The sequence below is a fragment of the Pan troglodytes genome, chromosome 11 (assembly GCF_028858775.2).
Source record: "Pan troglodytes isolate AG18354 chromosome 11, NHGRI_mPanTro3-v2.0_pri, whole genome shotgun sequence".
NCBI lineage: Eukaryota > Metazoa > Chordata > Mammalia > Primates > Hominidae > Pan > Pan troglodytes.
Genome location: NC_072409.2, coordinates 47,272,231 through 47,284,621, shown reverse-complemented (window position 1 = coordinate 47,284,621; position 12,391 = coordinate 47,272,231). Strand labels below are relative to the sequence as shown.

Genomic DNA, 12,391 nt, shown 5'->3' with positions numbered 1-12,391 from the left:
GACCCCAAGCCATTTCCATGCTCCAATCCTGGCTGCCCCATTTTCTTTCCTCCTTTGTGTGCAAACATCGCCTTTCCTAGGCCAGTCGTTGGCCACACCACTTGCTGGGAGGAGGTCCCAGCAAGTCCCACTGCACTAGGTCTCCTGTCCGCTTTGGTTCTTTGGCTTCAGTCTTTGGATTCATTCTTCACCTTCAATACTGTATTACAGGACTGACTATGCAAAGAGGTTGCCTGATAGAAGCAGCAATGAAAGGGTTGTTTCTTCTAAAGTCCAGCATGCAATGATTTAGTCAATTCAAAAAGAATGGGGTAAGAGAAAAATTCCCATGTTTTCTTTTCACTAATTTTATTTATATTAGGTAGTTTTCACTCAGAATATCAATTCATTTTTCAGGTTTAGATATATGTATATGTATCTGTTCGTATGCATTAATCACTTAGAAACTTTATTTGGTATAACTTCACATTTTTGGTATATAGAAATTTTATTTTCTTAATGCAGCACAGTAGACACACAATCAATATTATTCCCTAGAATGTGCAATATATAAATTATTCACATTAAAAAATTAACAGAAAGCCTCATATGCAGTTAATATTTAAAAATGTATATCTAACTTTGATTCTGTTTCTGACTATACACTACTAGCTTTATAAATCTGAATGAATATGACATTTACACATTTGAATGAAGTACACGGATGGGTCCATTCCGGATGCTTATTACACCATATGAATAATCTGCTCTTCACTTTGGTCATTAAGATTCCATGTGCTGAGGCATATAGTGGATCCGAAAGACACTTCCAGGAAGTACATTTATTACATTGGCATCTTAAGAATTTCTGTTCCTTTTATTCTCCTTTATAGCGAGGCGGCCTTTTCTCTTTAAAAGCAAGAAGACCTTCAAGTCTGTCTTTTGTTGGAATGGTCTAAGAAAAACAAAATATTAAATATGTCAAAAATGTTAAAACAACTGTAAAAGTTTATCAAGCACTATCTAAGAAAACTACTTAGAACCACATTCTAAAATTTTGAAATCAGTCACCTGAACAATTCTCCTAATTATGTAACCAAACTCATCCTTCTTACTCCAAGTGGTCCTCTACCCCATTTTGCTCTTCTTTTTCTAGTTTCCTAATAAGGTGGAAGGTTATTATCGATTTAGATATTTTCTCTTTTCTATTATATACATCCAATGCTATTTCTATCTAAGCACTGCTTTCAGTATATCCCACAAACTTTGAGAAGTTGTATTTTCATTTTAATTCAAAATACTTTATAATTCCTCAAGACATCTTTGACATATAACATTATTTAGAAGGATGTTGTTTAATCACCCAATATTTTGGGCTTTTCCAGCAGTCTTTCTTTTATTGATTTCTAGTTTAATTCCATTGTGGTCTGAAGAATACCTTGAATAATTTCTGGTGTTTACATTTAGTAAGTTGTAATTTATGGCCAAATGTGCTTTTAAAATTTTTCTTTGGGCTCTGAGGCTATTTCTAAGACGTTTGTAATTCACTTTCCTCATGGCACATACTCATCAATGACAGGTGGTGATTTATATATACAAGCTGGGCACAGAGTCACACTCTAGATACTGCTCCTTTAAACGAGTGCTCATGCAGTTTCCAACTCCCAGGAAAGGTAGAACAAAACTTTTTTGCTATTTCAGATGCCCTAAAACAAAGTTCTATCTTTCAGAGAAAGACGAAAAAGGGAAAACATTTTTTTTTTCCTCTCCAGGAAGACCTAATAATTTCTATGCAGTCATCCCTCAGTTATCTGCAGGGGATTGGTTACAGGACCTCCTGCAGATGCCAAAATCTGCAGATGCTCAAGTCCCTTATATATTAATAAAATGGCATATCATATTACCTACGCACATCCTCCTGTATACTTTAAATCATCTCTAGGTTATTTATAATACCTAATATAATGTAAATGGCATGTACACAGTTCTTATACTATATTGTTCAGGGAATAATAAGGAAAAAAGTCAGTACATGTTCAGTACAGATGCAACCATCTGTTTTTTTTCCTGAATATTTTCAATTTACACTTGGTTGAATCCACAAATGCAAAACTTACAGACGAAAAGGGCCGACTGTGTAAAAAATAAAACTATAATTTCATTAGTGAACTTTCAGTGGTCAGGAGAGATGGATCAGAGGTTCAGGAAAAGCCAAGGAGTCTCACCCCAGGTTGCATGGCAGGCACATGCTCATCACTACTCTCCTCTACCTCTCTACATTGCAGTGGGAGGCCAGGGCCAATCCCACAAAAGAAAGCATAAGCCTAGAGAGACAGCTCCTGCACACCCAGGACTGACTCAGTTACTCTAAGAGTTTTCTAGATTATATAGACAAGAGGCATTCCTGTGGAACAGAATCAGTCATAAGAGCTGGTAACAAATAGCAGAAACAACTAATTTCAACCCATTTGTATGATTTTGGAATGGGCACAAGGGTAATCTTGCTCAGTGAAATTCATTTGAATTATACAGAAGGTAAATATAATTTGTAAGGGTCATCCTCATTGAATTTGTGATTGCATTACATACCTGAGCATAACAAGCTTCTTCTATGGCTAACCCTGTTACTAAATCGACCTGAGAATAAAAACATAATCCATTTCAGCAGAAATAACTTTGCGAAATGTGGTATATTCAACAGAAATTCAAATTGAATAACCCTATCCCCAAAGCACCCAATCCTTTGATATAGTACAGCAGATCAGAGTGTGACCAACATGAGACACAGAACCAGGCTTCCTGGGTTCGTCCTGACTCCATCACTTGGGAGCTGAGTTACCTTGGGGAAGTTATTTAACCTCTCTGTGCTTCAAAGAGGCATGTCTGAACAAGAGGCTAATTATAATGCTCACCAAATGGGAGTATTGTGAGGATTAAATGAGTTAATCTAGGTGAGGCCTTTATGTCGCGACACAAACACACACACACACACACACACACACACACACTATGCTTAGTACATAGTAAGGGCTATATAAGGTATTTGCTATTGGTATTGTTACCATTATGTAAATATTTAAATAAACCAAATACTTTTGCAAATTTATGAAACTGTATTTACTGTTATACAGTATTGACTGTATAAAGTCAATCTCTTTTTACTGCTATACAGCCCAGGAAGATGCGGAGGTTCCTTAGTCTACCAAGAAGGAAGCACTTTTCTTCAAAATACCCATAATTTACCCAAAATATAATAACTGCCATGAAAAGTCCAATAAATGGGTATGTGCACCACCCCCTCCTCCCAGGCCTGGGGCCTTCACTCTTTTGGAGTCATCTCCCTGGGGTACCCCCAGGACACACAATGGATTCACCTTATACCTGCATTGCGTGTGCCTCCTTGTAGAAGGCACACTGAGAAGCTAAAGGTGGAAAGAGCCAGTTGTTCTTGGAATGTTTTGTATAATATAATACTGATGCTAAAAATGCACAGAATGCCCTGTTATTTTGGTTTTCTATGAACTACTAGCCAATAAATCTGTCTGTTAACTGGATGGCAAGAATAATGAGCATGTCATAAGCTTCAGGGCACTGGTAAAATTACTGAATTCTGTGCTTGTGATACTGAATTAGCAATAACTGTAAGAATGAAATAAATGACGTACTTGCAAGGAACTTCAGTAGCTTTCAGTAATAGTAGCATTTAAACAACCATATTTTAGAACTTTAAAAAAATGTAGAAGTCTAAACATGGTTCATTTAAATTAAATCTCCACTCTCCATTCCCAAAACAAACTCAAGCATTAAGGAACCTACCTCCATCCCTTGATTAATTGCTAATTTTGCCACTCTCATTGCAACAGGTCCCTAAAATTCAAATTAAAGAAACAGACTTCAATTATTTTTTATGCAAATTATGTCATATATCTCAGTAAAATTCAGAATTCCCACCACTGGATCCATTGCACAGCCAGCAATGGCTGTCAGATACTAGATGGAAAATTTTCTGAGCCTTGCAAGGCTGTAATTAAAGAGCAACTGCAACAACCGCATCAGCACATTATTTAGATTCCACATGTTTTGTTATGCTGCAAACTCCGGATCCTTAAAGGTGAGCAGGTAGTGTATGTCCAGCTGTGAGCTTGCTGTTCTTCAGCAACACTTTCTAGAAGTTAAGTAGAGGAAGGAAAAGGAGGTAAAGTCTTTGCCTCAGTACCACACCAATTAGGGGTTTTGAAAGAAGCTTGGGCTGGGGATGAGGCTGTTGCTATTGATTAAGGTAGGGTTCTGATATCATCTCCTTCAGACACTGGCTCTCTATCTTTCCTCCATTCGCCTTGACAACTAACAGCAATGATGGTGGATTAATCAACAGTGTCCTCTAAGCAGTGCTCCCACAGCACACATAAATTTGAAGTCTACATAAGTCTTTCAGGATGTAGAAGAGTCACAAGGAATGAACTGGATATCTGTTGTGAGAAGGAGAATGTTACCTGTGTCTTGCAGAAGCCAAACTCTTACCAAGCAGAAAAACCAGAATCCCTCAGATGGAATTTCATTATTTGATCACATTTTAAAGTCCTAAAATACCATTTATGGGTAATAAATGTGAATTCAATGCTATATTTTGAACTGAATGCTCTTTTGAATTAAAACACAAGGTAGGCTCTAAACAACAGGCACAGCAAAGGACTCTCGGATGGTGACATGGATAAATGCATGAAAAGACATGTTTTCCTATCAAGGAGTTTCTATTATTAAATTTGACCTATCTAAATTTTCTTCCAAATCATGTTTACAAATCTTTTTCAAAGGCCACAATTTCCAAGGCTATAGTTGTTAGACAAATATCTTATTGATAATTCTTCCCACTGTGATTTGTATGTATCATAGACACCACCACCATTTTTTTCATGATAATCAATCCATTTTATTAGATGGTGTGCTCCTCTAATTTTTCCATTTTCATTGTCAACTGACCAAGAAAAGGTGCTTGTCAAACTCCTAGATGCACACAAATCCCCATCCTCCTTGTTAAAATGCAGATGTGGACTCAGTGGGTCTGAGATGGGCCTGAGATTCTGCACGTCTAACAAGCTGCCAGGAGATGCCCAGGCTGCTGGTCCACAGACCACACTTTCGGAAGTAAAGTTTAGAAAGCCATGAGAAAAACAGGAAAATTCAAAATGCTATTAGAGATAGTGCTTGATTTAATTTGTTTCCCCCTTAAAACATTTCCAGTGCCTTTTCTTCTTTACAAGCCTTTTTTTCTCAGATAAATGGAAGTAATATATAATACAGATATCACCTAGAAATACTGATTTTACAAAAGCTTTCAGTTATCTGGAGGACTAATCATTTGGCAACAAAGTAACAAACATAAAAATAAAGGTGATTCCACTCAAACTTCATTTGGTGACTCGTGCATGTAATTTTGCAGTCACATATTTTCTGAAGTAACTCAACATCTTCTTATACATCAACATCTTCTTATTTGTTTGACCTGGAGGAAAATTAATTTTAACAATCAACATTCTGAAGGAGTGTCCTTCCAATGAAAGGTGACAAAGGCACATGCACAGGGACTGTGATGACGGCTGGGTAACCACACAATGGGATGCGGCTCGACACACTGGCAGTGGAAGGAGGGAGCAGAGGAGAGGACAGTGCTCACGTTCTCAGGCGGGGCGGCGTGTGGACGGTGGCGGCATTTGCTGCATGGTGGCCACAGAAGCATCATGGGAGAGAGAGCAAGTCAGGCCCTAAGGGGCTAATAAGCTGCCTATAGGGAGCTCTGAAGTAGAGAGCTGAACATCCATGTCAGGAGGCCAGGAGCGGGCTCTGCAGATCATCAGAATTGGAACTGTGTCATAACCTTTCCTAAACACACCCCTTTCTTTCAACTGAGGTTATGTTCTGGTCATAAAGTTTTAAGCCAAGGTAAGTTGTAACACCAATATTCAGTCAGATTATACTCTCCTGATACTCGTACCTTTAATTTGTCTTTAGGTAGAGACTTCTCTCATATTTGGGAAGAATAAATAAGTTTGTAGTGAGAATCTTATCTTTTTAAGGCAAAAATCTTTTTTTTATTTGCTCTGTTTCCATCAATCCAACAAATACTTATTGAGCATCTACTGAATGTATGGCTCTGCACTACCTTATGTGGGGAATAAATTATATAACGGTCCTTCCCTAAAAGAGCTAACAGCTCCTAAGTTAATTAAGAAGGACCAGAAGCATCAATGCCAGGCAGTGTGGTTTTAAAAACCTATTCAGCAGGTGCATACCAGCAGAGTGGGGACTGGTTTGTCAGCAAAGGCTCCTGTGCTGAGTGCCAAGAACACTTTCTGAAACCGGATGCAAGACTCTGAACAAATGTGAGCATTCATGCATTTTTAAAAAGAATCAAATGCATGAATTTGGAATCTCATGGCATTCCCAAAAAGATCCACAGCACACAAAAAAGGTTATGAATCCTGTTTGAGTTAAGCAACTCTGAGTTAGAGAGAAAAATTATTTTGACTCTAGAAATGGTTAGGGGGTTATAAAACTTCAAACTCCACTAGGAATAAAGAAAGATCACTACTGCTTACACAGCAAAAGAAGACTCTTTCTCTCAATTTAAAGCCCTTTAATCTTGTGATTTCAGACCAAAGGCATATTTGAAAAATATATCTGAACGGGTGACAAAAAGAATTGCTTAAAACAGGACTGTCAGTGCACGGCCACTGATATCACTCCTGAGTCAGCCATACGCATCGTGTTCTAGATTTGAAAGTGTAGTTGTGAGGAAGCACAATGGAGTCAAAACAATGCCTACACCACCATAGGCAAACACACAGAAAGACAAACAACTGCTGCTTTTCAAGCAGGCTTTTCACTTTTCAAGTGAAGCCACTGCAATGAAAGTCCACTCTGGCACAACAGACTACGGTCCCTTACTAGAAAACAGCATATTTCAATGTATTTTGACTTGGGGTGGCCCAGTGTGACAGCCAGCCCTATCACTCTTTCTTTCCATGGCTATGGCTTCCGTTAGAGCGCTCAGCTGGTGAGCAAATTAAAACACCTTGCTAGGAAGTTGTGCACATGTGACAGGCGTTGTCAAGGGATATTTTATCAAAGTGTGGCTACAATAAGACCCTTGGAGCATCTTCAAAGCGTCATCAGAATTCCACAGGATCATAGTGTTTATCTTGTGTAACTGCTCTAGTTTTACAGAGCCCACGCATCCCTTTACTTGGAAGCAAGCCAGGGACTTCTTCCGTAGGCAAGATGACTGCTGTTTTAGTCAAAGTGTTATAATGTTTCCTAAAATGAGAAAAAATAAACTCATTTAATGAGAAATACCTGAGGTAAAAACTCTCTCGCCAGGTCCAAGGCCTTTCTGTAGGCTGCGTCTCCCTCCTGGTTCTGTTCCAGAACGTGACTGATTAAGCCCACTGCTTTGGCTTCTTGGCCATCGAGGACTCGCGCAGAGAATATGAGCTCCTTGGCCAGGGACATTCCAATGGCGCGTGGCAATCGCTGTGTCCCCCCTGAGGGGTGAAAGAGAGAGAAAAGGCAATGATTTGACACCTGTTAGTTTTAACACTTCAGTGTTTCATATCTTCATTTATAAAAATAAACCAGGGCCAGAAGTTTATATGTTAAAATTAGTAGCTGGAAAACTACTTCAGAACAGAATCTAATTTCTTAATTCCCCTATAAAACTAATAACACCAAAAAAGGACTTGAGAACCTTACATCCTTATTAAGTGATTTTGGCACTGAGTATCACCTGCAACCTCTCTGGTATACCCTGAGTCCAATCCACAGTCATCACCCCATCAGTAACCATCAGGTGAACAGCAGTGGATAGGCAGTACCAGCCAGTAAGTCCACTGACTAGAAAGGCAGAGTTCCACCCAGCTTGGCATTCTTCTTTCAGCTTAAATAAATCTTAACACATTGTGAGACATTCAACTCCTGTTCTTTTAAAGAATCCTTTATGGTGAATACATTGTAAACACATTTTAATCTAGAAATAAAACCAGACAATGACTCATGAAAACAGGCTTTGTCCTGGTGGTATTTTCTCAGTGCAAGTCCTGGTCATCTCCGTTAGCTCTTCTCTCGGAGACGCTCTCTCACACAAACACACCCCTTTTCCAGCTGGTGAGGAAAATCCACTGTGTGTGGAGTCAGAAGCCATGCATTTGGTTTTGACGTTGTCACTTACTACTTTAGGGACTTCGGGAGTTCATTAACTCTTCAACTCCAAGGGAACACAGTGGGTATATTAGCATGATTTAGGGTAAACGTAGGTCAGAATAGTTCTACAGCAAAAGATGCTTATTTTGTTGAAGATGGCCTAACTCACTAGATCCATCTATGTATTTACTTCAGTATCTTCCAGTGATGAGGACGGGATCTCATTAAATACAAAGTTGGGCAAAAGCAGGTAACACAGGTCTAGCCTCAATGTCTACCAAGAAGAAATGAAAACAGCTTCAACATCAGCGTTCACCTAAATCTCACCCTATCAATGGCTGTGCCAAGAGGCAGAGGAGCAGCAGACTGCCCCCTTGCAGAGCAGGAAAAGCAAACTGACGCCCACCATCTACACAAGCTCACTGGGTTTTACTTGACCTACAAAATTTAAAACTTTTCTTTCTGCATTAGTTAGCAACATTTAAAACTAGATGAGTGATTTTATCTTTAAAAAAAAACCAATTTACCTCCAGTACTTTTCCTTTAAAGGAAAGCAAAATCATCTTTTGTTCACATCTCTATGAAAAGTGGAAAAAAATTAAAGACCACAAGAAGGCACATGTTTAACAAAGTATGCCTCAGTTGGAAGAACAGAGCTTAAGATGCCATTATTAAGCAAACCATGTTAAGAACCGTAATTAATATTTAGAACACAGGTAACACTTAGAAAAAGAAACCCTGAATGAATTGTAAAAGGACTAATATTTTCAATACAGACTGTTTTCAAACAAATACAATAATGCTACCGCAAAATGCAGTTATTACGTGTTTAAGCTGCCCAAGCAGTTAGAGATGGTGAGTTTATACAAGTGTTTACTCGATACGGCAGAAAATATGTGTCTGAAGACAATGAATTATTGACAAATTTAAATTTAACTTTCGACAATGATGTTGCTCAGTGTAGTAAAGATAGGTCTGAGAACTTACAGGATAAGCTGCATGGAAAAGACAAGCTATTTATGGTGCTTCCAATGGCAGCTGATTAGAACACAGATGTAAATATAACTCAGATAACTATATTTACTCATGGAGCTGATGAGAATTTTGATGAGACTGAAGAACTTAATGAATATATATTATTCATGATAAGCATATTAGGAAATGGTTCTTTCTCATGTTCTATGAAAAGTTTAATGTAGACTGGTCACAATTAACAAATGTGACCCACATTGTTAATGTCACACTTTTTATTCAACAGAAACAACATTTTCCAAGTCCCGGAAGCTCAAACTCGTTCATCATATTGTTCCACTTATAGCATGATCCTGAGGTATGAGGATTTTTGCAGAAACTTAACAAAGTAATGGTCATGTAGGTGGTAACTAACACTAGGAAAAAGACCCAGTCCCTTAAGCTGAGGGGTAGACAGCTGGATGCTTTGTTTCTTAAGCTGGATGCATAACACAACAGATGGCTGGCGGGCCTGCGGTGGAGGCTAGAGGTATGGTGCAGAAGAGAGCTAACTTTCTGACCCATTGAAAACAATGCATCACAGGAATCAGGGGAAAACCCTTGGCGTGGCTCACCCACTAACACTGCATCCAGGACTTGATCTTTTTGGACGACATCACAAGCCATCTACTTTATTGCCTCATATAAATGGAATCATTCAGTATTTGTCTTTCTGTGATTCACCTGTTTCACTTAGCGTAATGTCCTCAAGATTCACCTCTGTTGTAGCATGTGTCAGAAATCCATTCCTTTTTAAGGCTGAATAACATTCCATTGTACATATATACCACATTTTGCTTACCCATTCACCCCTGGAAGGATACCTGGGTTGCTCTACTTTTTGGCTATTGTGAATAATGCTGCTATGAACATGGATATACAAATATCTCTTCAAGACCCTGCTTTCAATTCTGCTTTCAATATATACAGCGTGGGACTGCTGGATCATACAGTAATTCCAGTTTAATTTTTTGAGAAATCACCATAATGTTTTCCATAGTCACCAAACCATTTTACATTCCTACCAACAGAGAACAAGAATTCCAATTTCTCTACACCCTCACCAACACTTACTATTTTTTTTATAGTAGCCATCCTAATGGGTGTGCAGTAGCATTTTGAAACCCACCCAATAGTCCCATAGACAGTTCTTTTTGGATAAACAAAGAAATTGACCCTTCTGCCGTTAAAGTTTGAAACTTGCATCTGTTTTGAGTTTCTTCCCCAGAAAAGGACCTTCAGGCCTTTCAAAAAAAGTATCAAAGAACCAAAACTTAGCTGATCACCAGACTAGATGACTCCTTGCCCCTCCCTAGTTCTTGTTTTCTTACACATTGTTACATTTCTTCCCTGCTATATAAACCCCTAGTTTTAGTGGGTTAGGGAGATGAATTTGAGGCTGAGCTCCCATCTCAGCAGCAGCAGCCGATTAAAGCCTTCTTCCTTGGCAACACTTGTCGTGACAGTGATGGGCTTTCTGTGCAGTGAACAGGAGACCTAGACAAAACCCCTGGTGTTTTGGTAGCAATTTCATTGTGAGTAGTGATGCTGAGCGCCTAAGTTTTCATGTGCTTATTGGCCATCCATATACTGTCTTTGGAGAAATGTCTATTTAAAGTTCTTTGCCTATTTTTAATTTGTGTCTTGAGTTGTTTCATTTGTTGAGTTACAGGAGTTCTTTATATATGCTGGATATTAATCCTTTATCAGATATAGACTTGCAAATATTTTCTCCTATCCCATGGGTTGCCTTTTCACTCTGTTGATAGTGCCTGATGCATAAAAGTCTTTAATTTTGGTCCAATTTACCTCTTTCTTCTCTTGTTGCCTGTGTTACTGGTGTCATATCCAAGAAATTATTGCCAAATCCAATGTTATAAAGCTTTTTCTTTATGCTTTCTTCTAAGAGTTGTATACTTTTAGTTCTTATGCTATGGTCTTTGATCAGTTTTGTGTTAATTTTTGCATAGGGTATAAATTATTCCCAACACTATTTCCTGAAAGGGACATTCTTAAATGATTACACAAATACATGATTTCATTCACTCATTCCCACTGAAATTTTAACTTTTAGAACATTTGTTTGGCAAGAAATTATCCCAGCTTGCAGAAATCTAAGACTGATGGCCTGAATTATATATATTTTTACATGTGTGAAACTGAAAGTAAACTGTCCCCTCCACCCCTCAGGCATACAAAATTCATGATTTCAAGGTTTATAAAAATGATATAATCTGTTCAGTTTGCCTTTCTCAATTACTAATGATACTATGAGCAAAGAACTTTACAAATGGAAGTTACAATGCAATATTGGACAACTAAACATGATTGATATGGAATCTAAGATTTTTACAAATATCTCCAGAATAGTTACCCCAAATGGCAAAACTTTTTATGCCAACATTCTTTTCCAGCTTGAAAGTACTTAAATTTATGAACACGCATTTTCTATAATTAAACTAAATGAAACTCAGTACTCTTGCTGGTTAAGGAAGTCAAATAGTGCAGAAAAACATCCCAATCCAAAAGATGAGATGTGCCAAAATCTTGGTGCAATCATAGCTCACTGTAGCATCCACCTCCTAGGCTCAAATGATCCTTCTGCCTCAGTCTCCCTAGTTAGCATGCCATGCCTGGCATCAGACTGTAAGCTCCAAATGTAAAGAGGAGAACTAGAAAAAAATTACTTCAATTCACCTTTTCTTAATTCTGAATATCAAACTCCAATATTAACTTAGAGTTAGGGGTAAAAGTGAAGATAGCATATCCTATTTCTGTCAGTTGACTATTTTACACCAGGCTTGCTTCATTAGATTAGATGATATAATCTGCTAGTTCCCTTAGGCATCTGAATTCAGGATTCCTAAAGTGCCAGTTCTTTTTATTATTATTATTATTATTATACTTTAAGTTTTAGGGTACATGTGCACATTGTGCAGGTTAGTTACATATGTATACATGTGCCATGCTGGTGTGCTGCACCCACTAACTCGTCATCTAGCATTAGGTATATCTCCCACTGCTATCCCTCCCCCCTCCCCCCACCCCACAACAGTCCCCAGAGTGTGATGTTCCCCTTCCTGTGTCCATGTGGTCTCATTGCTCAATTCCCACCTATGAGTGAGAATATGCGGTGTTTGGTTTTTTGTTCTTGGGATAGTTTACTGAGAATGACGATTTCCAATTTCATCCATGTCCCTAAAGG

The 12,391-nt window shown here is 38.3% G+C and overlaps 1 protein-coding gene across 10 annotated transcripts in view; it reads right to left on the bottom strand.

The window, feature by feature from the left end:
- Nucleotides 1-331: 331 nt before the first annotated feature.
- The window catches only part of AUH (AU RNA binding methylglutaconyl-CoA hydratase), a 150,873-nt gene continuing 138,813 nt past the window's right edge, over nt 332-12,391 (bottom strand). For 4 of the 10 annotated variants that reach the window (XM_520124.8, XM_001143146.7, XM_063787676.1 and 1 more), the window contains 4 exons: nt 7,333-7,520; nt 3,796-3,846; nt 2,569-2,616; nt 332-934 (listed from right to left, as the gene is read on the bottom strand). In XM_520124.8, the coding sequence (XP_520124.1) occupies nt 857-934; nt 2,569-2,616; nt 3,796-3,846; nt 7,333-7,520 (365 nt within the window). In that variant the 3' untranslated portion in view covers nt 332-856. Of the gene's footprint in view, nt 935-2,568; nt 2,617-3,795; nt 3,847-4,884; nt 5,821-7,332; nt 7,521-12,391 lie in introns of those variants that run through there. The other 6 variants (XM_009456874.5, XM_063787677.1, XM_054658251.2 and 3 more) reach the window with 5 other exon arrangements.